This window comes from Aspergillus uvarum (genome assembly GCF_003184745.1).
Source record: "Aspergillus uvarum CBS 121591 unplaced genomic scaffold BO82scaffold_47, whole genome shotgun sequence".
Taxonomy (NCBI): domain Eukaryota; kingdom Fungi; phylum Ascomycota; class Eurotiomycetes; order Eurotiales; family Aspergillaceae; genus Aspergillus; species Aspergillus uvarum.
This window is the reverse complement of record NW_020291344.1, coordinates 210,806-233,709: the sequence shown is the minus strand read 5'-3', so window position 1 is coordinate 233,709 and position 22,904 is coordinate 210,806. Positions and strand designations below refer to the sequence as shown.

Genomic DNA, 22,904 nt, shown 5'->3' with positions numbered 1-22,904 from the left:
ACAAGACTCAAAAGCCCGGGGTTGACGGATGGATGAATGGATACCTTTCAGAGCTAAGTGTGTTTTACGTACCGACGCATCCCACTCTGTCTGTCTGTCACGTTCCAGCAAACAAAACGAAAGATCTGATCGGGCTACTCACGTGATTTTAAGACAGCATGTGTAGCTGGAACCGAACATTGGACTTCGTATCAAATGAGTGAGTACCCATGGTCCTGGTGCTACTCGTATCTCTGTCCATTGGGATCCGTTCGTATTTTGTCTATCCGTGGTATACCTGGTCGCCCAGACCAATGCTCGTCATGATCACTCGGCTGCGGGACGAATTCCCCACCCACCTATCATGCTGATCAACGATGGGGTGCCGAGCAATTTCTATATATACAAAGTTTGGTTGCCAATCAGGCGTCGCGGGCAGATCATGCCATATGTGTAATCAAGATCAAGCACAGAAGGGAAAGAAGTCAAGGAGGGTGTGAAAGGAGTGGAACGAAGGTGGGGTAGTAGAAATACTGGTAAGAAGTTATAGAGAATCGAAGATAGAAGATGGAAGTGAAGTGAGTGTAGAAGATCGAGCCACTTAAGACTCTGGATGTTGGTTTGCCCCCGCGGCCCGAGAATCCCAGTACTCGGGCGGTCGTGTTTCCCGCTCCACAGTGACTGTGACGTCCTGTCGAATGCGGAGGGCTCGCTCTGAGCCGTCGTCACTGGGCTCGCGCTCATCAAGCGGTTCCGTGCTAACATCCGACACAGCCTTGCTGGGAGCCACAACAGTGCTCTGGTTATAGGTGCGCATGCTGAAGTCTCCGGACCGCAACTGACTGTGAGGCCCGTAGTGTTGGTACGCAGACCCCTTCGGCGCGTATGGGCCTGTTCGATAGCGGTCCGTTCCTCGGTGGGACCCTCCAGTCCAGCTCTTGAGGGCAGGGAACACATCACGGAGGAGAGACCACACCAAGGGAAGGTTGGTAACCAGAATGGCGACGGTTGCTTCACGGAAATACCAGTTCATGTAAACGTAAGAGATGAGCGATGGTACCAAACAGTAGAGTTTGTTCAGGAGGGCCGCGACGATGACGAAGATACCCATGCCGAATAAGAGCATGAGGATCAACTTTTGCTTCAAAGGGACGCGCACTTGGACCAAGAGGGGGATTCCAATGAGAAGCATGAACACATCCGCGGAGATGGAGATAACGCCTTGGACGATCTCATAGTACTGATATGTCGAACATTGCTCTATCGCGCAGTCAGCAAGAGGCGTATACAAGCCATTTTTGCAGAAGATTGACTTGCCGTACGAAGTCGGCACAGCCCAGTAATTGTGGATAGGTCGACAGATGAGGAACAGGGACAGTTCGGTTGCCACGAATCCAAGGGCAACGTAGATGGAGAGGTAATTGACCCATTTTCTTTGGCGCAGTCCCTCCCTATAACATACCCAAGAGTCAGCATCCAGCACAGTCACAAGTCATTGATGATCATACGTGATGCGAGCATAAATCACCAGCATGCAGGCCTTCATCGCCCAGATGGCAAGGAGGAAGCAGTGCTCCGACACAAAAACCCATTTACTTCCGCGGATGCGATCAGCTTTGATGGTGGGTGTTAATGCTTTGATGTCATCCTCGCTCATCAGATTGGAGCCCCCGCCTGAAGCAACTTGATTGAGAGCAACACAAAGAAGCGTGTACCAAACGACAGCGAACATCATCAGATAATCGTCCGCCTGGAGATTGGTGACCCCCAACCGACGTATTCGTGCGATGCTACACTCCACCAAGAGGCCATGGTCAGCACCGCACTTGAAGACGAAGACGAGATATGTCTTCAAAATGCAACAAGTGGAAGACTACTACTCACAATCTCAGTACAGCACCCAGCACCCCGACACCATAGAGCGTCCATGTTTCCCGTGCAAAATTGCGTGCGAAAGCGGGGCTGAGACTGGACATCGTGCTGGAATGCAACCTGGAAAGCCACGAGGTGACCGGTCAATCGAGATCCTTTCCTGCAAGGGACCAACACCGGACAAGAGTCAGGGTAATATAAGTGAGGTGCACTCACATCTTTGCTAAGATAAGGTTGGGTACCGGCACGCCGGCCAGGGGAGAAAGGCGTCCACACTTGGTCAAGCAATCAAAAACGGCGAACCAGGATGTATGATCCCGGCTAGCTTGATGGCTGCGTGCGTAGAGAGATTATGGACTGAGAAGATAATGATCAAGAGGAGGAAGTGGGCGAACAACAGGCATGATCTTCAGGCTAGGCCGGATCAATCAGCCGGGGGTCGGTGATTGAATGGCCAGCGAAATGCATGCAAGGATGAGCCAAGGGTACATTCCAGGTACAGACACCGCACCACGGTTGGCTGCTTACTTTACCAGCTTCATCGTCATCGGAGCCATGACGAGTCCGTGATCCAGAGTAGACTTGTGTGTAACTTGCTAGGCCTATCTGGATCATGTATGGGGAGACCGGGAGAGGCGGGACTTTGAGCGGAAAAGATCAGCCATCACTCCACCGACTGCACCGACGTCCCACAAGGAATGCACCTAGCAGATGCACGCGTATGTGTACAAACTGTACTGCGTCAATGGATGGACCGCACTTTCTTTGACTTTGGGGAGGTGGGTCCCTTAATGCCGGCTAGTTGCAACTTAATTTGTATTCTAATCTCCACTTGGCCGAAAGCCATTTAATTCAATTCATGCACCACCAGCTGGACTCGGTCGAAGTCGAACTCTCTTCGTTGGAGCCAAATTTTCCCATTTTGGGTCTTGTATGCGAAAGACCTGGCATAAAGTTAGTCGTAGACCAGAACACTTAAGCACCGGCCGGCGAAAACTTAGCGTTATCGCACGTTACCGTCGGGGGAAATCGTCTCCAGCTGGCAGGGGGGTTTGCACCTGGGTGGCGTAATGCCCCAGTCCAAGTCGATCCTTCACTCAAGCGAAGTCTCCATGTTATGGCCACTCAGCCAGTGGAGTGTTTGGTCTTCGAGCCCTTGAAATCCATGGTGAAGGCCAATTGATTAATTCCAAACCCAGCAGCGTCTGGTGCAATATAGGGGGGAGGGAATTGTCTCCCGAGACAATATACGGAAATGGGGCGTGGCTTCCACCCACCGTTCATTACTATAAACGACACTAAGGTGCACCCCTGCTGCATGTGCGTAAGTACCGGTATGCCCTTAAGCGACATCACTGTTGCAGGTGGAGCTCCTCGTTCTGCTTCCCAAGGGTGCATGTAACATTGTAGAACTAGTCAATACTTTTGTTACCAGAAACTCAATCAAGCTGGAGCCAGTTCAATCCGTCCATCCGATGCAAAGACTCCCCACCCGATCGGACTACGACGCCTCGAATCGAGAGTAGGCAAACGGGGAAGGGTTCATTATTGCGATCGTAGGGTAGTTGGAAAGTATTCTGCAGATCCGCAAGTGACTTCGGTGCTTGCACCTCGCCCTCGTGTGCTGAATCAGTCAGTGATGGGAAAAATCGATGAAAATTTTTCTCGCCTACTGAGGTGGACTAGCAGGGATGTACGACGGTCCGGAAATAGTCTACACCTGCACGTTTAGCTTCGAGAATCCGCCGCTAAGCTCGTGCCATCTCGATCTTGACTCCTCGTTGGTGGGCTGGAGAACGAATGCCCATTGAACTTGTTTCACCAATCCACGGCCTGGAAGCATAATGGTCCGTGTTCTGGAACAGGAGGATTGTTCGGTCTCGGGGGCTCAATTACTAGGACACCCGGAGGACTATAGCCGTCACTCGTTCTGGTCATGTCCGCGTTGACGTGCTCGTTTGCATATCTCGTTTGTATCTTTCCTGGCAATCTTGCAAACTGTCAAGAGCGAGAGAATATAAAGGCTCCTTGAGTAAGACATGCGACACCAGTGGTGTCATTGAAGCCAACTTGTGTCAGCCCAAGGGTGGGATTTTGCCGCCAGAACCCGGCATTGCAGGGATTAGAAATGGGGCAGGTATTTGGAGAAAAAACACTAGTCGAATCCATCGTTCGAATACTTGAGAGTTCCGAAGTGAGTGGAGCAGGCAGTAAGTGATGCCACTACTGTAAATACTCTGTATCAGCATGCCAATTCTCTCTCCTTTCAGTGGGCTGAGTCAATTGCTCAATTGGACACTGTTGCTCGGAGCTAGGAATTGGAGGGTGCAGGTAGACTCAGCAGCACCTTGACTGTAGGAAAACGGCACTAGGTGATACATAGGCATAAGTCCGTGTTCCTATCTCAAGTAAATGGATGGGGAGAGTCAGGTCGACTCTAACTTATCAGTGAATAATGGGGATTGATAATGGAAGAAGGCTGAAGGAAGTACGGGAGTAACCAAGTAAATCAAGTCAACCAAGTAATCGATCGGCCTCGGCTCTGGAAAAACCCCGGCTTCTTGGCGTCCGGTGGCGGTCGCTGCCCGCTTGATAAGGCATCAATAGCTAATGCATAGAGGACGCCGCTGTACTCTAGTGCAATTCATTCATGCTTGCAGTTGAATGTACAGAACTCATGCTATCAATGTGTTGAGGCCTCTCAAAAGACGATAAGCGTGAAAAAAAAGCATACATAAATCGGTGCGTGCTTCGCTGCCTCTAGGCTCGACTTCTCTCGCTCTTTCTCTCTCCCACTCTCCCTCAACACGGGCCACACAGACCCAGTTATCTTTACCCCCAACAAGCTCTTATCAGCGCAAGCTCAAAATCGGTCAAACTGTTGTACCTGAGTTGGCCATTCTGGATGATGAAGTACTACGTAGGTAAGGCCATCCAGCATGTCGATGGTCGTTAACTTCCCCAGCTTCCCCGGATTGAGGAATGAGTTCTGATGTGTCAATAGACCCCATATGTGGAGCAAACAAGCATGTAAAGAGTTGAAAACCATGCAGACCAGACCCTCCTCCGTCCGTCTAGTTGCCGATGATAGACAGGGAGGACACATACCTAAAACCAACCTCGCAAGTTGAAGGCAGAAGGGAAAAAGTGGGCAAAGAGGCAAAGACTCCCAGAGAGTGTATCTGCTGAAGCTCCCCCTTTGGGACTAGTCGTTCTTCACGCCTTTCCTGCCTCTCCGCCAATCGGAGCCTTACATCAGCCAGAATGTCCCGTGATTGGGCGATAACGGCCCTTCCCACGCTGTGCTGGCCCCACCAGCTCTGATCACTTGGAGTATACGGAGGGAGTACATCTCTCATTCATCCCTCCCTCGCTCGCCTCTATAAGCTCTCGTCCTCGCCCACAGTGCCCTCTGGCTCTTCTTCTTGTGTCCCTGTGCTCTCTCGCCGCTACAGAACTGGGAGAAAGAGGCAATGATCGTTTTCAACCTGTGATTCTTCGGCCAGCCCTGACCTCGACTATCTCGTCATTTTGTCAATCACACACAAGCCACACAGATCAGCGATAAACTACAAGAGCCTTCATACGACTTAACCAGCAGCTGCAGCTGCCGCCCTATTAAGCGTCCTGACGAATCTTTGCCCCCATTCGTCGTTGATTCACCTTCCACGAACCATATCACTATCCCCGCCGAGTCCGACCCCGACATGACGACAGAGAAGATAGCAGAGAAGTTAGACCCCATTGATGCAGGGGAGGATGGATCATCTGTGGAGGTAGTCAATGTTTCGGGCCACCGTCAGGAAGTCGACCGCAATTTCAGCCTGTTAAGCATCTGTGCCGTGGCTGTCACGACCGGAAACACATGGATTGCCCAGGGTGGCAGTGTGGTATGCTACGAATAGTCTTCCGTCAGTGCTAGGAGATTGGACTGACGGTATCCAGACCACGGCCTTAAGCAATGGAGGCCCGTCAGGTGTGATATATGAATTGTACGGCCCTCGTCTTCCCTCAATCACGGGTAAAGTGTGCTAACATGATCCCAGTATCGCCGTGTCTGTATGCTACTGGTTAGTTGCAGCCTCGATTGCAGAACTGGCATCTGGTATGCCATCTGCCAGTGGAGGTAGGTAGATCTTGACTCTTGTGGGATACCCCTCTCTCTAACGTCTATCCCAGTCTACCACTGGGCTACCGTCACTGCGGGCAGATACGGACGGGTGTGCGGGTTCTTTGCCGGGCTCTGGAACTCGCTGGCATGGATCCTAGGCGCAGCCTCGATGTCAGCTATCCTTGGACAGCAAACAGTGTCGATGTACGCCCTCATGCACCCTGGCTTTGTGCCTCAGTCCTGGCATATCTTCGTGAGCTTCGTCATCTGCACCTGGATGTGCTGCTGTATTGTGCTCTTCATGAATCGGTGGCTTCCTCACATCGGCAATCTCGGCCTGTTCTTCATCCTTGCCGGTGTGTTCATCACCATCGTTGTCTGTGCCGTGATGCCGCACATCAACGGCACCGGCTACGCAGCCAGCAAGGAGGTCTGGAGCTCCTGGCAAAACGACACCGGCTACTCCAGCCAAGGCTTTGTCTTCGTGGCAGGCATGCTCAACGGCGCGTACAGCGTTGGCACACCGGACTGCTCATCTCACCTCGCCGAGGAGATTCCCCAGTAAGCCGCCCCCTAGTTCCTGCAACAGTCCCAACCCTAACCTCACCTTCCAGACCAAGCCGCAACATCCCGAAGGCCGTCCTCGCGCAAATGACCGTCGGCTTCCTCACGGGCATCGTGTACATGATCGCGCTCTTCTACAGCATCACCGACCTCTCCGCCGTGCTCAACAGCGTCTACGGCTTCCCCCTGGCCGAGATCTACTACCAAGCGACCGGCACCCGCGGCGGGGCATTGGGCCTGCTGATCGTCGCCTTCCTCCCGACGGTGATCACCTGCGCCGGATGTTACATTACAGCCGGCCGCACGCTGTGGACGATCTCGCGGGACCAAGCGACGCCCTTCCACAGCTGGCTGGGCCACATCAACACGCGCATGCACAACCCGTTCAACGCGACGCTCGTGTGCGGCGGCATGGTCACGGTGCTGGCGTGCATCTACGTCGGGTCGACGACGGCCTTCAACGCCTTCGTGGGCTGCTTCGTCCAGCTCTCCAGCCTCTCCTACTTCGCCGCCATCTTCCCGCACCTGCTCACGCGCCGCGCCTCCTTCGCCCCCGGCCACTTCTGGATGCCCGGCCCGCTCGGCTACGTCGTCAACGCCCTGAGCTGCGTCTACATCCTCGCCTTTGTCGTCATCTTCTGCTTCCCCTATGCGCTGCCCACCGACGCCCAGGCCATGAACTACGCCAGCCTGATGACCGGCGGCCTGACCCTGTTCGTCACCGCGTGGTGGCTCGTCAAGCGGAAGGATTACACCGGCCCCAAGGAGGTGCCGGTCTCCGACAAGGTCGTCGTCGAAGGCGTGGCGGATTCGTAGTTCAGTTTCCCTGGCCCCCTTCATCCCCCTCCCTTAATGATTAAGTTAATCGCTGTCTGGGTTCGTGCGCTCTGAAATTGGTTCTATACCTTGGTTCATGGTACGAGTTTTCATGTACATAGGTTTCTTCTAGTGCTTTGTTCCTCGTCTTGACGTATGCTTGCTCTTCTAGATATCGAAAATACCGGAGTTCGCGGGTGATATATGCCTGGGTTTTCTTGAGTGTATATACGCAAGTGCACTGCTATATGGATATAGTATATATCTCTGTCGAAATATCTAAACTCGAGCTTTTAGTGCCGATCATATCTCGATGATGTAAAAGCAGAAATAAGGGCCGAGCATAGTGTGGCTGTCCGTTTTGGTGCTGCCCAATCAGCTGGGGGTCTCCTAATTACCCAAGAAAAAGCCATGATAAGTCTATGGGGTAGATAAGAGAAAAGAGGAAGATCTTTTGGGTAGTTCAATTGTATTCACAAAACTAGCTAGTTGAGCCTAGTAAACCTTGGTTTGTACAACCATCCTATTATGTACTCAAACATGCTCGTGTAAGACAATCCTGTACAAAAATATTAAAAACAAAATGTCCCGAGCAAAGAAAAGAAAACAAATCATATCTCATGAATCATGAAAAGAGAAAGCTGGAAGTAGATCAAATCAATATCAACACCCCTTCGTCGCTTTTGGCTCCATTCGTCTTTCATCGACTGCAAGCCATTTTCTGTTACTCATACAAGTCCATGTCACCACTACCATCTTCCATCTCAGCCAATGCATCCTCATCGCTGTCAACCATGTCTTGATCGCCGTCATTGTCGGTGCCATGGTTGGGGAGGACGTCGATGCGACCGTCGCGCATAACCACGCGAGCTACTTCGCCATCGCGGATACTGCCACGCAGGATGAGAACAGCAAGGCGGTTGAGGACCTCGCGCTCGATGATGCGACCCAGAGGACGAGCACCATAAGCAGGCGAGTAACCGGATTCGCCGAGATAGTCCTTGACTTCGTCAGTGCATTCGATGGTCACATTGCGCATGTTGTCAGTGAGGCGTTTCTGGACCTCGCTGAGACGGAGGTCAACGATCTTGCGGATTTCGCGTCTAGTGAGACGGTTGAAGATGACGATGCTGGAGATGCGGTTGAGGAATTCAGGCAAGAAGTAGTCGCGGAGGGCACCCATGACCAGCTCGCGCGTGGCGGGTTCGATGCGGCCGTCCTTGGCGGCAGGGCGAGCGAGGAACTCGGCTCCGAGGTTGGAAGTCATCACCACAATGCAGTTCTTCGCGTCGACGATTCTGCCCTGTCCGTCGGTGATACGGCCATCATCCATGAGCTGAAGGAGGACAGTCAGAACCTCCTTGGCAGCCTTCTCGACTTCATCAAACAGTAGAATGGAGAAAGGCCGGCGACGGAGGCTTTCGGTAAGCTGACCGCCAGCGTCGTGGCCGACATATCCGGGGGGTGCTCCAATCATGCGGCTCAGAGAGTGCCGTTCTTGGTATTCGGACATGTCGAACCGGATCATGGCCTTGGGATCATCAAAGAGGAACTCCGCCAAGGCCTTGGTGAGGAGCGTCTTACCCGTTCCCGAAGGACCACAGAAGAGGAAGCTGGGCGGCGAATTAGGGTTGCTCAGACCAGATCGTTGTAGGCGGATAGCGTTGGAGACCGATTGCACGGCCTCCTTCTGACCGACGACCACCTTGCCAAGATGCTTCTCCATGTTCAGCAGCTTGTCCTTTTCGGTGGTCTTGAGACGAGTGACGGGGATACCGGTCCAGCGGGCCACAATTTCGTTGATCTGGTCCGGGCCGACGGCATCTGCCAGCAGAGCCTCGCCCGCATCGCCCTGGCGAGTGCGTCGCTCCTCGTCGGCCTTAGCGCGGTCGATTTCCAGTCGTTCGATGAGTTGCTTGGTCTCGGGAATGGCATAGTACTCCAAATCGGCGGCGGTCTGGGTATCACCGGAGCGCTCGGCCTCGTCACGCTTGACCTTGAGGGAGTCGAGCTTCATCTTCGCTTCTTGGATAGCCTTGCTGCGCTGCTTCTCGCTTTCGTACTTCTCCCGCAAGGGACGGAGCTCTTCTGCGACATTAGCAGCCTCCTGCTTGGCCACTTCCAGGCGAGCCTTGGAGGCATCGTCTTTCTCGCGCTCGAGAGCGTGAATTTCGATCTGTAGCTGACGGAGTCTTCGTTCAAGGTTATCAAGTGCTTCGGGCTCGGATTCACGGGTGACCCGAACAGCAGCAGCAGCCTCGTCGATCAAATCGACAGCCGAATCGGGAAGACGACGAGCTGTGAGATAACGAGCGGCAAGTTCGGCTGCAGAAACAATGGCGCCATCAAGAATGTTGACACCGTGGTGCACTTCGTACTTCTCCTTTAAGCCACGCAAAATAGAGATGGTTTCGGGAACCGTGGGCTCCTTGACCAAGACCTGCTGGAACCGACGTTCGAAGGCCTGGTCCTTCTCAATGTACTTTCTGTATTCGCCCAATGTGGTAGCACCGATGCAGTGCAGTTGACCACGAGCCAGCATGGGCTTGAGCAGGTTGGCGGCGTCCATGCCACCCTCACCACTGGAACCTGCGCCCATTAGGAGATGGATCTCGTCGACGAACAAGACGATAGTGTCCTTGGATTCTTCGATCTCCTTCAAAACGCCCTTCATGCGCTCCTCGAACTCACCACGGTACTTACTGCCGGCAACGAGAGAACCGACGTCAAGGGAGAGCAAACGGCACTGGGCCAAGTTGGCAGGAACATCGGCATTGACGATCCGACGCGCCAGGCCTTCCACGATGGTGGTCTTACCAACACCAGGCTCACCGATGAGCACCGGATTGTTCTTCGTGCGCCGACTAAGGATACGGATGACACGTCGGATCTCTTCCTCTCGGCCAATAACGGGATCGATCTTTCCTTCTCGAGCCAGCGAGGTCATATCGATGGTGAATTTCTTCAGGTTCTCATTTTCGCTTTCTGCGTCTGCGGTCTTGGAGTCGACTCGCTTCGTGCCACGGATCTGTTGTACGGCACTGTCGATCAACTTGACATTAGGGATGTTGGCGTCTGCTAGAGCGCGCTGAACTTGGGAGTCTTGAGCGCAGGCGGTGATGAGGTGGTCAATGGCGACATAGCTATCCTTCTGGGTCTTGGACAAGTCGCTAGCAGAACGGAGGACCTTGGCCAGTGCGGGCGAGACGCTGACGGTCTCTGGAGGTGGGTCTTGGCTGGGCAGGCGCACAAGAAGCTTCATAAGGGAGCGTTCGAGAAGTTGGGGATCGCCGTGGGCGCGTTCGATGACTTGACGGAAGAGAGGAGCGGAGGCAGTGTCGTGGGATGGATGGGCGGTAGCTTGTTGGTCTTTGGACTCATCTGGAGAGGGGTTCAGGAGGGAGACTGCAAGGTGAACGGGAAGAATCTGTGAGTGTGAATATTGTTCAGCCAGGCTGCTGGAGTCCAGCAGAGCCTTGTTGGCTTTGTCTGTAAACTGAGCACCGTTCATGGTGTGAAAGTGGGGTTGTGATGTGCGGGAAACGAGGTATCAGGTGGTGGTAGTAGTAGGTGAGAGTAGGTGTACAGAGGGAGGAGGGAGGAGGTATAACGAGGAGAAATATCTCGTAAGGCAGATATTAGCGATAGCAGGTATTAGTGGTCGTATTCTCTGCTTTGAATCTGTAAAAGGCGAGTGACAGACACGATGGAGGGTCGGCACGGAAGGTGAAGATATAGAAGCTGGTCAGGCATCGCCGGCTTCCCGCCATGACGACACGGCCCGCTTCCACCGCCTTCCAGAAACACCGCGGCCTTGCTCGCTGCTGCTGGATGTCACGTGCCGGCTCCGGAAGGTCCTGGATTGCCAGCCTGGCCCATCAGGCCATCAGGCCACCTGGATCAGGTGATCTGGACCCTGATCACTTAGTGATTTAGTGATGTAGTGATGGCAATGACAAAGACCAACGGAGTCATCTTCCCTCTCCGGATACTTCTCCTTGTCTCTATTTCTATTCTCTTACTCAATAGTTTCGAACCTGACAGGACCTCTCTCAAGTCTCAATCAACCCCACCAGCATCATGAGCCGTCTGTCGCACGAGACAGTAGTAACGCCCCCCACGTTGGAGAGCCGTCATCGTGATTGGCATGTCACGTATGGTCTGGCCGGGATTAAACTACATTAGAGTTACTGAGTCAAGCCGGACACATCATTGACTACCAGTTTCAAAGAATGCTTTGCTTACATCCGAGGTTAGTCCGAAAATACATGTCCGATGAAATGAGAAAAAAAAATGTTTCCAGAGTATACGCGAGCGAAGACAACTAGCTAGCAAGGCGGCCATCAGCTAGCAGCAACAGCAACAGAGTCTGCATTTTCCTTGCGCAAGATTATCCACCTCGTTCATTCTTAGGTGGAGTCTCACGACAACACTCCCATACTCTACACGATACTGTGATTGATTCTGAGAACTTGTGCAAGAAAAAAAAAAGGAAAAAAAAAAAAAACTACTCAGAGACACTTCTCGCGGGGCATTGAGACCCTCCCCCTAATTGTCCAACTTTTCCTTGTCTCTTCTCTTTCGCTCTTTCTTGAGACTGACTGCAATTCCCCCCCCCTCTCCCCCCGCTTCTGGCTATGGAGAAGACAGCCATGGAAGGACCGTTTCCAGGCCTTAGCCCGTGACGTCAAAGAGTGGGCATCTCCGCCTCTTAGACTCTCCTCCTCCTTGTGTCCACTGGACCGCCACAGGGATTGGCCGCTGAGCGGCTGAGGAGTTTCCCACTGGCTACAGTACCTAGTCTACGATGCCCAACAGGGAATGACCAACCGTGCGCCAGGAACGGGGAACCTCCGCGATCGGGCGGGCTGGGCAGTGGGCATGATCCATCCATGGCCACCGCGCGCCTTTGTGGCTCAACCCTGAACCTGGGCTTCAGGCGAATCGAATCCAGGGCAGATAAGCCATAGAGTTTCAATACCGAGGGGAAAGGAAGTCATTTCTCTTTGAAAGCATGCGGGATTATTATTGACTTTATGCCTTGCATTATTCCATTATCGCTATCACCCACGCGCATTCCTCCCCTCGAGACGTCTGCGGGATTAACCGAACAGCACTCACTCAGAACTGCCAGGCAAATTTCCACCGCTAAGAACTGCGTTGAGCTATCCTACTAGAAGTGCGCCAAGAGGGACTGGATGAAGAAAGGCATACACTACTCGCTGCACTAAATGGTTCGGTCTTCGTTGAGATGAAATGATGGAGCAACTAGGTTATATTCAAGTCTTACTAACCTGCTAATTAAAATAGCACAGGAAACAAAGTGGATTAGAATAGGCTCGTAGTACGAGTCCGCCGCCGGCCAGCTCTATCGGGGGACGATCCACGGGTCAATCTGCCCGGTTTCACTCGAATTCCTCTCGTTCCTCGTTCGCTGGTGGGCAGCTTCCAGTCCTCCAGTATGACTGAGTAAATTTTCGTAAGCCTAAACAGCAGTAGTTAAGTTAGTACCTGTTGCTCTCGCCTGTTGAATGGCTTGATCGATTCAAATCGATTGAAGTCGGATAATAAATTGTTGTTGTTGACTGACACATCCCAAGCCAGTAGGTATAAAGCCCGCCAGCCCTCATTCTGGTTTCCCCTCCTCCTCCTCCTTCCTTCTTCCCTTTCTCCCTCTCTCTCTCTCTCTCTCTCTCAATCAACTTGCAGCCTGGAAGGAATCCTCCCAACTAAACTGTGACTGCAAAACTGCTTGAATAGGGTTCGCCCAAGCATAACCTACACTATCCCACCCACCTCGGAATCCAGTAAATCGGACGAGAAAAACAGGGTGCTACATCCCATAATCCCCGAGTACCTACGCCAGTGGTGAAACTCCCTGGTCGATAGATTTTGTACTTGAGTTTTTTGACGGGGAGGAAATCTGAAAAACCGATTTCCCAGCGATCGAACCGATCACCAGCCCCAAAAAAAGGGTTATCGTGTTTATTATTCGACCATCGACCGGAAGAATACTCCGTCACGATGTCGCAGAAGCCCATCTTTGTGGCTACTCACCCCCGGGCGTGTTCCACGGCCTTTGAGCGAGTATGTTGTTCCCTGCAACTCCTCCTCCCATCCCACCACCTCTTTTTCTGGGTTAGAACATCTCGTTAATCTCGTTTGCATCAGGTCTTCATGACTCAGCGGGATACCATCCAGTGTGTCCACGAGCCGTTTGGTGATGCCTTCTACTATGGACCGGAGCGGTTGTCGACCAGATTCGCCGACGATGAACAGGCCCGTCTGGACAGCGGATTCAGCCAGTCGACGTTCAAGACTGTCCTGGATCGCATCGAGCGCGAATCATCTGAGGTCCGACCCTTTTCCTTGCCTGCTTTGTTTCCTCCTCCCTTCTTCTCTTTCCCTTTTGTCCCTAGCACTTTGCTCCCTCCCCTTCGGCCATCGTAGTTTGAGATCGTCGAGAATCCGTTCGGATGAGGGCTCGGTCTGCCAAGTTGGAGAAAACCGGGGAAAACGCAGAAGCAAAATCCTGTTTTCCGTTGTGATGCATCTACAAGCATGATTCTTCCGTGTCTGCATGTGGATCACCTGCGAGTGTTTCCCCTTCACGCCCAGGGAGATAAACCACGGGATCAACAGAATGGACTGATGAGCATCAGCCCAGCCTGTTCTTCCTGCCCTAAAGTCTTCTGCCCCATGTGTTCCGAGACATCCACACGTTCACCGTTCCACAAACCTAGCAAGATACTTACCCCACAAACACAGGGCAAACGCGTCTTCATCAAGGACATCATCCACTACCTCCTGCCGCCGCACGGCCAACCGGCCAGCATCGCGCCATCGCTGCACCGGATCAAGCGCGGCGTAGGCACGGAGCAGCCGGAGGCGGAGGCGCCGAAGGCGACGCCGTACCCGTACGCGACGGAGGCGGAAGCCGGCAACCCGACCGTGATGCCGCGGGCGCTCCTGTCGCAGTTCCACTTTGCCTTCCTCATTCGCGACCCGCACTACAGTGTGCCGTCGTACTACCGCTGCACGATCCCGCCGCTGGACGCGGTGACCGGGTTCCAGAACTACGACCCCGCGGAGGCCGGGTACGACGAGCTCCGCCGCACGTTCGACTACCTGCGGGACACGCGTCTGGTCGGCCCGCGGGTCGCCACGCACGAGCCCGACGAGACGGAGCAGGACTCCTCATCGGCCGCCTCCTCGCGCCCGTCGTCCTCGGCCTCCTCCGCCAGCATGACCGGCCGGAGCAGCGGGAGCCGGGAGGAAGAGATGGCCGAGATCTGCGTCGTCGACGCGGACGATATGCTCGACAACCCGGCCCCGATGATCGAGGCCTTCTGCCGCAGCGTGGGCCTCAAGTACGACCCCTCGATGCTGTGCTGGGATACCGAGGCCGACCATGCGTGCGCGCGGGCCGCGTTCGAGAAGTGGCGCGGATTCCATAACGACGCTATCGAGTCGACGGGCTTGGTGGGCCGGAAACATGTCAGTATTCTCCCTTCTCATTCCGTTCACTGTCTCTCTCCCACGTCCCGTCTCGAAACATATCCAGAAAGGGATATGGCAAGCTGGAGGGAGTCACAAGAATACTCACCACCTACGTCTCTCCCCTCACAAATACCCAAACCCATTCAATAGGTGCAATTGCAGTCCCCGAAACTAACACCCCAAATCCAGCCCCGAGCCCAGAAGACCGAGGCCCAATTCGACGCCGAATGGCAGGAGAAATACGGGCCCGAAGGCGCCGCCCTCATCCGCAAGACCGTGGATGCCAACATGGCGGATTATCTGTATCTGAAGAAGTTCGCCATGAAGGTTTAAGCAAAAGAGCTTTCCCGTAACCTACCTTAATCCATCATTAAGGGGGTGGAAGAGGAGGGTTGTGAACGAAAACGAGGAGAAAGAAAAGATAAAACCCGCGGTGTGGGAAATTGCAAGAGCAAAACCAGGCGAACCGGGGGAAAGGGGAGGAAAGGAGCTCATCGTAATTATGATCGATCTGTCTTCTTCTTTCGGAATCCCTGGTTTCGATTGTGTGATCATTCCCCGCCTTGATTGACGAACATTGACGATATCTTAGCTCTGATGACGCGATTGGGATGTGCATACGATCTGCATAAGTACTACATGTCGATGGATTGATGATCTTGGGCTTGTGTTTGATTTGTTTGATTTGTTTGTACTTTGATTTTCACCGGCACTGCACTGCACTTGTCAGCTATGGTTTGCGACGAAAGGGTCTGGGAAATTGCTACCGTCACTGTTGAGGATTTTGAAGCTTAACTTTTCTCTTTGGAGGAGGGATCTTGATTAAGGGAAATTGATACCTATTTATTCTTGTGATAGTCTGTGGTAACTATTGTGAGTTATGGTCTATTCGTATGGTAGTGGGTGGTGCCTTGAGAGTCTGCACATCAACGGCCTCGCTGTGCTCCTTCACTTTTACTCAACAGTATCCAGCAAGGGGCATGTACACCCATCATCATGATTAACTGTCTCGTGTATCAAAGCAATAAAGCTAGCCATTTGTATCATATTCCAAAGTTTCTAATTCACCACAACTACCGCCCCACCACACAAGGACGTCCCTGCCTAAGTATGGAAGTACGCCTGGAATCCGTCCGTATGCCGGCTACTCAACCAGAACCCACGCTTTCTCGCACCACATCTCCCAACTTCCTTCAATACAAAACGTACAGAAATAGACAACCTTCTAAACCGCACTGTAGCCGCCTCGTGACCCCGACCCTTGCAACGTGTTGACCACCCGACGGACCCAATCCTGGAAGATGTAGGGGACATCGCGCAGCGTGTCCCCGTGCGGGAGAAGATCCCACCCACGGGCACCGTAGCGGTTATAATTGAGCCAGGAACCCAAGATCAAGTAGGCAGCAGTACACAGGAAGAGACTGTGTTACCCCGGGGGTAATTGGTTAGCGTTTCGCCTCTTGACGACAGGATGTCAAAGACACAAGGAGAGAGGGGAAGCATACAGGATTATCAACCAGGTAAAGAATCCCCAATGACTCGACGAGTCCCCCTTGTTATCATCTCGGTACTTGTCGCACGCGTACCGGGTCGCCCAGTCCAGCCGCAGCACGTAGGTATCATCGTCGGCGGGACCAAAGCTCTTGAATTGAAGACTGCTGCTACTATTTCTGCTGCCGCTGCCCTCTTCCGCGCGGGCGTGCAGCACAGCCTCACTCGCCGGCTCGTTCGTGGTCCGGAGACCTTCCAACCCCGACCGGTCGGGGTCACAGTTGAACTCGATCACGGCTTTGGTGGCGTGCTTCTTTCCAGTCGTGTCCTCGTAGCTGCCGCCGGCAAACTTGACCAGGAGACCTTCACGAGAGGAGTCGGATTGCTTTAAGCGAGTGACCTCGGTGTCTTTGCTGCCGGATCCGAGGTGGTCGTAGCCCGCGATGGGGAATCCCTGGTCTGTTTCAACGCTGCTGTTCGCGTGGGTTCGGTATTCGAAGCCGCAGACTATATGATCGAGAGGTTAGTGCATGGGAAGATGCGACGCAAGAGAAGAGGATAGGTTCGCGGGAAAGTTGGCAAGGAGAAAATCGCACTGTTTTTGGAGGTCCCGCACTTCAAGTGCTCTCGGTTGGCTGCCTTCCCCAGAATGTTGCAGATGTTGAGTACATATGTCGTGTTGACTGTCGCGGATTCCTCGGGTTTCTCGACTACGTTGTAGAGGGTGTGTACGCCGCCGAGGGGGCTGAGGTCATATTTGATTTTGTCGACGATTATGTTTTTGCAGTCGAAACTGCCCGAGGCAGAGACGAGACTGGGGAGGAACAGGGCGGAGGAGAGAAGGGTAGAAGAGAGGCTGGACGGTATTCGCATGGTGGATGTTGTTGATTGTGGTGCTGACGGGGCCGGGTTTGGCTGAAGGGAGGGTGAATGCGTTGGTCACCGGAGCTCAGCTCGACAGTTTCGCGAGTAGAAAGGTGAAAAGATATCAGATAGCAGCGACGAAGTCAAGAAAGTAATATTCCGCGTGGGGAGTCAGGCGAGGTGGTGAAGCTGGAAAGCCGAATGCTCAGAATAAACAGGCGAAAAGGCAGGCTGGGAATTGATTCGATCAGCTGTCGGCGATGATGCGGTGGCCGGAGCTCTTCGTTTCTCCGAGGCGAGGGCGGGCCGAGAGCGAAGTCGACCAAGTCAGCATGCAGACGTCCACAATGTAATCCTTGCGATGAGGCAGAGAGGGACGAAGTCGGAGGATGGAGGGAATAATCCACAACGAAGCAGGAAAGAGACAATATGTGAGAGAAGGCAACTCGCGTGCTTGAGGGAGGCTCGCATTGGCACCGCGTCTGGCGAGCAGCTGACGGCGATGATGTCACCCGACCAGGTGCCGCATGTGTAGAATGTGAAAAGGAGATCGGAAATTCATCGAGCAGAGATACAAGAAAATCGAGAAAAAGTGTAACTAGAGCAGAACAGCTACAGAAATGAGTCACGTTAGCAGTCAGTGAAGATGAAGTATAAGAGGTTAGCAAGTTAGCAAGCATGCCAGGAAGGAACCGAGAGCTTAGCCATCAGCAACAAAGCCGTAGAGCATGAAGAAGAATACTAGGTAGACAAAGAAACACAATAGACTGCTATCAATAGCATCCAATGGTACTTCTTGCTGGTTCATCGAACATAGGGTGTTCCACACTTGACCTACAAAGTGTAGTAATCAACTTCCTACAGGTGTAGAAAGTAATTTACTCTACTGGGTAACTTAGGTTATCAAAGTCACTCCGTGCACGGGCCACATCAGCCCAAAGAAGAAACCTCCCCAGCATCAAATCCCCATCCCGATACCAATTAATCAAACAACCTCTCTACCCTTCCAAATTCGCACCCGTCTATTCCAACATGATCCAAACTCGTATGGTAAGCACACCTCCCTTCACTTAGGTCTATATCAGAAGAATACTCCCCCATTTCACCCACCAACACAACGAAACTAATTCCCCCGCCCACCAGCTCTCCAAAGAAGACGAGGCCCGCGGCGAAGACAACGAAGTCCGCCGCGAGGACCAAGAAAAGATCAACCGCTTCAGTCGCCTCCACCAACGGGAAACCGTGTTGGAAGAGCAATTGAAACTGAAGCAGGTAAGCTCAGCAGCCCTCAGCTTTTGTTTTTGTCTTTCATTCTCCTCCTCCCTAACTGTTCACCCCACCAACGTCGTCCCTACGTAACCCCCATCCGTATAGTCAGCACGATAAACTGATATTCGGGGGCACAAAAAAAAACAGAAAGACAAAGAAGATCTCGAAGAAATCTCCACCGAGCTCGAACTCGCAGATGAAGATGATCTCATTCCGTAAGTCATCCTTTATCCCCACTTCCTAAACCCACTGACATCCCAAATGCAGCTACAAGATCGGTGACTCCTTCTTCCACCTGCCCCTGGAAGAGGCCCAGTCCCTCCTCGCCACCTCCACCGAGCAGATCGACGCCGAGGTGAGCAAGCTGGAGGAAAACCTGGGCGACCTGCGCGAGGAGCTGCAGCAACTCAAGGTCGCCCTGTATGCACGCTTCGGCCGGAGTATCAACCTAGAGACCTAGGCTTCCCCTGCCTTAGTTCTTGTAACCTAAACGCACCTTTGGTTCGCTTGTCATTCTACTTTCTCTTCCTTTCTTGCTTTACTTAATGAAGACTAAGTTACCTTTCGGAATGCGGGGAGGATTACCACGTGGCGGGTACTGTAAATGGTGGGAGGCGTTTGGTTCGGTTCAAGGGGGGTGGTTGTGGTAGCGAGGATGGTAATGTTGTTGTGGTTGAAGAGATTGACAATGGACGGAATTAACTTAGGACATGTCTCATCAAGTTCGAATTCAAGAACAGTGTAGGGATAATGTCATCTATAAAAAGAATCAATCGCCTATGCGGGTACACATACTCTGTACAGAAAGGGTTCTGTCCAACCAACAAGGGGGATATCTACGCGAATACTATACTAAATATTATGATAGTGAAACATGGAGAAGGCAAAAGAAAAGGAGAAAGAAAAGCTGTTTCGTGATCCATAACTTCATCTCACATGCTTTAAATAAGAGAGGCGTGAAGAGAGCCCCCACGGGCAAGATATTATGACATGGCGTTGGTACAGTAAAATCCCGTTCGCTCGTTTGCTCGGATGGGGTATGTCTGCCTCAGGCACGATAATTCGGGTGTCGTGCGACCGAAGCGCGCTCATTCTGAGAGACTGGACATGACCTGGCAAAAGAACCAGATGACAACGAACCCCACCGGGTGCTGTGCATAATCTTTTTATGCATTACCCCTTAAATGATACTGGCGATCGTCATGCGCGAATGAGATGAGCTTGACTGGGGTGTGGTTGCATCAGAGCTGATGGCTGCTGCGTCAGGTCCCAGGTAAGACGATTCCGCTGGCTTAAGATGATGTTGTTGTTGTTGTTGTTGTTGCTGCTGCTGCTGCTGCTGTCTCTCACTCAAATACCGTACGCTCTGCTCAACCCAAGCCCAACCTTCCCAATTCTCCGTGATCTCCATCTCGGGGCGTGGATATGCGGTAGGACTGTTGAGTTTGGGGGACATCGTTTCGAGTTGAGAGCCTGTTTCGCTTCCTTGCCATACCCAACTGCTTTCAATCGTTCCTTGCATGTCTCCAGAAACATATGCAATCAGCTCTTCGTCACGATCGGCTATAATGGTCTCGCTGCGTTGAAGTAGCGCGTTCAAGAAAAATGCCAAGTATTGTCCGCAGGCTGCATTCACCGCGCGTGAGTCCCCAATCGCAGCACTGGCTTGTACGCAGACCAATGCAGCGGCATATTCTTGGCGAAAAAGAAGCAGCAGCACGCAGCGCCAGAGATGAACGCATAGCATAGCCCCAGCTGATGAGGCGACTAGTGGTCGCCAATCCTCGCCGCTGCTTGTCGGGTGTCCATGACGCGGGCTGGCGGGGGGAGGTCGCATACAGCGCGAAAGAAGACGGGCAGTATCCTGGGCGGTAGACACACAGAACTCCAACGCCGACGCTCGCGCCTCGGGACTGCAGTATGGGGCCATATTGTGCCGATGAAGAAGGAGTCGTGCGTTCTGGAGATAGATTATGGGTGCAAGAGAACGGGGGTCGAGGTATTGCTCGGACCGCGGCAGATATTGCGAGGGGAATGTAGCCAAGCAGGCATTGAAGTGTCGCTCAAAAGTTTCCAAGGTGGCCGGACTGATCGTTGGGCTCTTCAGGGTTCTAGACAGCTGTCCGATCGAGCGGACGACATGAATACTTGCAAGAAGGGGACTTGTTTGTGGGCTCTCCGGTACACCACCGCCTTCTGAGATGTACTGTTCATCAACGGGGCATGGGAGATCGACATCACAGTCCTGATCATTGATCAGTACTGGTTTACCCATCTCTAGAGCAAGAAGCCTGGGAATGAATCAGTCTCGGACCTTCGATGACGAGCCCTAACGATTGGGCGATGCTTACCGGTCCCAGGTGTACATCCCCCACCATACTCGTTTGCGCATCTCGCCCTCTAGAGGTGACCAGGGCCCGGATTCCAGGTGCAACCCAATCTCCTGGGCCACTCTCACCGCAGACCCAATCCACACCCAACTGGCCGACCGGGAATTAGCTTCGTAAAGGAAGATACTGGCCAGTAGCGCCGCTCGGGCCTGGTCCAGAGTGAAGTTATCCTGCCATACATCAATGACACCGCAGCAGATCTTCACAAACTCCTTGCCTTCCTGTTCCCGGTTCCGTTCTAGGGTGTGTAGAGACCCGCATGCGAAGACACCAAATAGGACCGCCGCCCATTCCCGAGGGATACCCAGTAGCGAGCCTGCTTGGTAGACCTTCTCGTACTCTGCCACAAAGGTAGGCCAGTGAATGACGGGAAGAATGGAGTGGATGCAAGAATAATATTGCCCCAGTAAGCGATTAGCCACGTCTTTCGGTGGAAGTTGTGGGGGATCCGTCGTCAGCAAAGACTTAGGTCCCCGCTGTCGATAAGGTGGAGGAACTTTGAGAATTCCTCGACCGTACTTGCGTAGGTTAATCCGTGCCTGGGTCAGATCCGGCACAAAGGGCGCCTTGGGTCGGCGCGGGGGACGATACCCAATATCCGGTAGCTTCAGCTGCGGTTGGCCTGTTGCATCAATGTCGAGATCCATCAGATTGTCCGACCTTAGCATCCCCGATCGTAGTTGCTGGAGTTGCTGCTTGGTTGACAGCAGTTGCTTTTCCAGGTCTTGAACTTGTCTACCAGGCAGTTAGCATGTGTCGTCACGGAGGGAACGGGAACACAAACTTAATAGACGACATGCGTCTGTTGGTTTCCTTGGTGAATTGGCAGCGCACCTTGCGGTTGGTGCATTCTGTGCAACTGGACGACTCGGAGGCGTCACACTGGGCGGAAGGTCAATGCAAAACCAAAGTAACAGGGCTGCGGCGTAACCATACCTTGACCTTGCGCTCCCGACAGGCATCGCAACTGGGATCCTTCCTCCGCTGCCGATACGCCCTCTTCTGTTGTAGAGGCTGCTGCGATTGCTGATGATGCGGATGCGGTCCAGCCGCCACACCACCCACCGGCTGTAGCATTCCCGGTCCCGGCCCGGAGAGCCCTGGCGCATCCGCGAGGATAGATGCGCCCTCGGCGGGCGAGCCGCTGGACTCATAAGAACGCGAGTAAGGCGGAAGAGAAGTTGCGGTGGTTGACGATTGAGGGGTTGGTATTTGCTGAGCCAAGGGTTGCAGAAGATGGGACATGCGCAGACCGCTGTCGGGTCGACTGGGCGGTGCGGAAAGCAGCGAAGCAGCTCCAGCGGCGGGTGGTGGTTGTGGTGGGCCGCCGGGCGGTTGAAGAAGAGGCGCTGGCGGCGAAGTCACCGCGTGCACGGGGGGAAGCTCATAAGACCCTCCCGGCTGGTTCGGGCTAGTTGACGAGCGAAAATAATGCGCCTGCATGCCGACACCTGCAATGCAACCTCATAAGGCGAAGGTGATGAAGGTGGAAGCAGTTTGCGCGTGCGCGCCGGAACGGTGATCGAGTCTGTCCGCTGGTTGGAGAGGGAGAAGCAAAAGAGGATGAGGATGAGGCGGATGACAATAATGATGATGCGAGGCCAGACTTCTTTTTCTTTTTTTTTTTCCCTTCTTCCTTCTTCCTTCACAGATGAATAGATGCAAGTCAGAAGGCAACTAACGTAGATAGTGGCGGGAATTAAAGCGACAAGGAACTCTGACATTCGATCAGATCCCGAAAAGAGCGCAAATTCCCGAAATTCCCACCCAGGTTTTGCAGTGGGATAGAGTGGAAGAGGAAGGAGGGGGGGAGGGGGGAGAAGGAGAGGGGCGGTTATCCGCAATGGCGACGAAGGTAAAATAAAATAGCTGTATCGATCGCACCAATGATGAATTTGGGTCAGAGATTCAATGTTCCAGAGACAGAAATAAAGTTGGAGCGATGGTCAACCGTGGAGACATCTAGTCTAGACGCGGTAGTCTTGCGGTAGTTCCTGGTGCGGACAGATGGATGTGTTGGAGTGCAAGTGGGTGCTGGTGAAGCCATA

General features: G+C 53.2%; 8 protein-coding genes across 8 annotated transcripts; 3 read left to right on the top strand and 5 right to left on the bottom strand.

The window, feature by feature from the left end:
- Window positions 1-580: 580 nt before the first annotated feature.
- BO82DRAFT_340672 (uncharacterized protein) lies at window positions 581-2,147 on the bottom strand (the record flags this gene model as incomplete). The annotated part of the gene is made up of 3 exons (XM_025633520.1): window positions 1,864-2,147; window positions 1,488-1,769; window positions 581-1,430 (listed from the first exon to the last, which is right to left on the bottom strand). The coding sequence occupies exons 1-3, from the start codon at window positions 1,953-1,955 to the stop codon at window positions 581-583; spliced, it is 1,224 nt and encodes a 407-aa protein (XP_025489567.1). The 5' UTR covers window positions 1,956-2,147.
- Window positions 2,148-5,558: 3,411 nt separating this feature from the next.
- On the top strand, window positions 5,559-7,342 carry BO82DRAFT_289184 (putative choline transport protein; the record flags this gene model as incomplete). Its single annotated transcript, XM_025631638.1, has 5 exons — window positions 5,559-5,741; window positions 5,797-5,843; window positions 5,898-5,977; window positions 6,031-6,523; window positions 6,577-7,342. 5 exons carry the CDS (start codon window positions 5,559-5,561, stop codon window positions 7,340-7,342), a joined length of 1,569 nt encoding a protein of 522 aa, XP_025489566.1.
- Window positions 7,343-7,860: 518 nt separating this feature from the next.
- Window positions 7,861-10,983, bottom strand: BO82DRAFT_356541 (ATP-dependent Clp protease ATP-binding subunit). The gene has a single exon (XM_025635755.1). It carries the CDS (start codon window positions 10,851-10,853, stop codon window positions 8,067-8,069), a length of 2,787 nt encoding a protein of 928 aa, XP_025489565.1. The 5' UTR covers window positions 10,854-10,983; the 3' UTR covers window positions 7,861-8,066.
- A 2,383-nt stretch (window positions 10,984-13,366) lies between these two features.
- Window positions 13,367-15,175, top strand: BO82DRAFT_404407 (uncharacterized protein; the record flags this gene model as incomplete). Its single annotated transcript, XM_025639434.1, has 4 exons — window positions 13,367-13,429; window positions 13,514-13,696; window positions 14,111-14,839; window positions 15,032-15,175. The coding sequence occupies 4 exons, from the start codon at window positions 13,367-13,369 to the stop codon at window positions 15,173-15,175; spliced, it is 1,119 nt and encodes a 372-aa protein (XP_025489564.1).
- Window positions 15,176-15,764: 589 nt separating this feature from the next.
- Window positions 15,765-17,382, bottom strand: BO82DRAFT_135523 (autophagy-related protein 27). The gene is made up of 3 exons (XM_025630019.1): window positions 16,930-17,382; window positions 16,348-16,840; window positions 15,765-16,263 (listed from the first exon to the last, which is right to left on the bottom strand). Exons 1-3 carry the CDS (start codon window positions 17,204-17,206, stop codon window positions 16,068-16,070), a joined length of 966 nt encoding a protein of 321 aa, XP_025489563.1. The 5' UTR covers window positions 17,207-17,382; the 3' UTR covers window positions 15,765-16,067.
- Window positions 17,033-18,052, bottom strand: BO82DRAFT_135512 (uncharacterized protein). The gene has a single exon (XM_025630018.1). It carries the CDS (start codon window positions 17,875-17,877, stop codon window positions 17,341-17,343), a length of 537 nt encoding a protein of 178 aa, XP_025489562.1. The 5' UTR covers window positions 17,878-18,052; the 3' UTR covers window positions 17,033-17,340.
- Window positions 18,053-18,190: 138 nt separating this feature from the next.
- On the top strand, window positions 18,191-19,259 carry BO82DRAFT_315413 (tubulin-binding prefolding complex subunit GIM3). The gene is made up of 4 exons (XM_025632537.1): window positions 18,191-18,247; window positions 18,341-18,469; window positions 18,614-18,681; window positions 18,734-19,259. Exons 1-4 carry the CDS (start codon window positions 18,230-18,232, stop codon window positions 18,924-18,926), a joined length of 408 nt encoding a protein of 135 aa, XP_025489561.1. The 5' UTR covers window positions 18,191-18,229; the 3' UTR covers window positions 18,927-19,259.
- A 291-nt stretch (window positions 19,260-19,550) lies between these two features.
- BO82DRAFT_135450 (transcription factor domain-containing protein) lies at window positions 19,551-22,581 on the bottom strand. The gene is made up of 4 exons (XM_025630017.1): window positions 21,793-22,581; window positions 21,641-21,738; window positions 20,818-21,591; window positions 19,551-20,757 (listed from the first exon to the last, which is right to left on the bottom strand). The coding sequence occupies exons 1-4, from the start codon at window positions 22,297-22,299 to the stop codon at window positions 19,647-19,649; spliced, it is 2,490 nt and encodes an 829-aa protein (XP_025489560.1). The 5' UTR covers window positions 22,300-22,581; the 3' UTR covers window positions 19,551-19,646.
- Window positions 22,582-22,904: the final 323 nt, after the last annotated feature.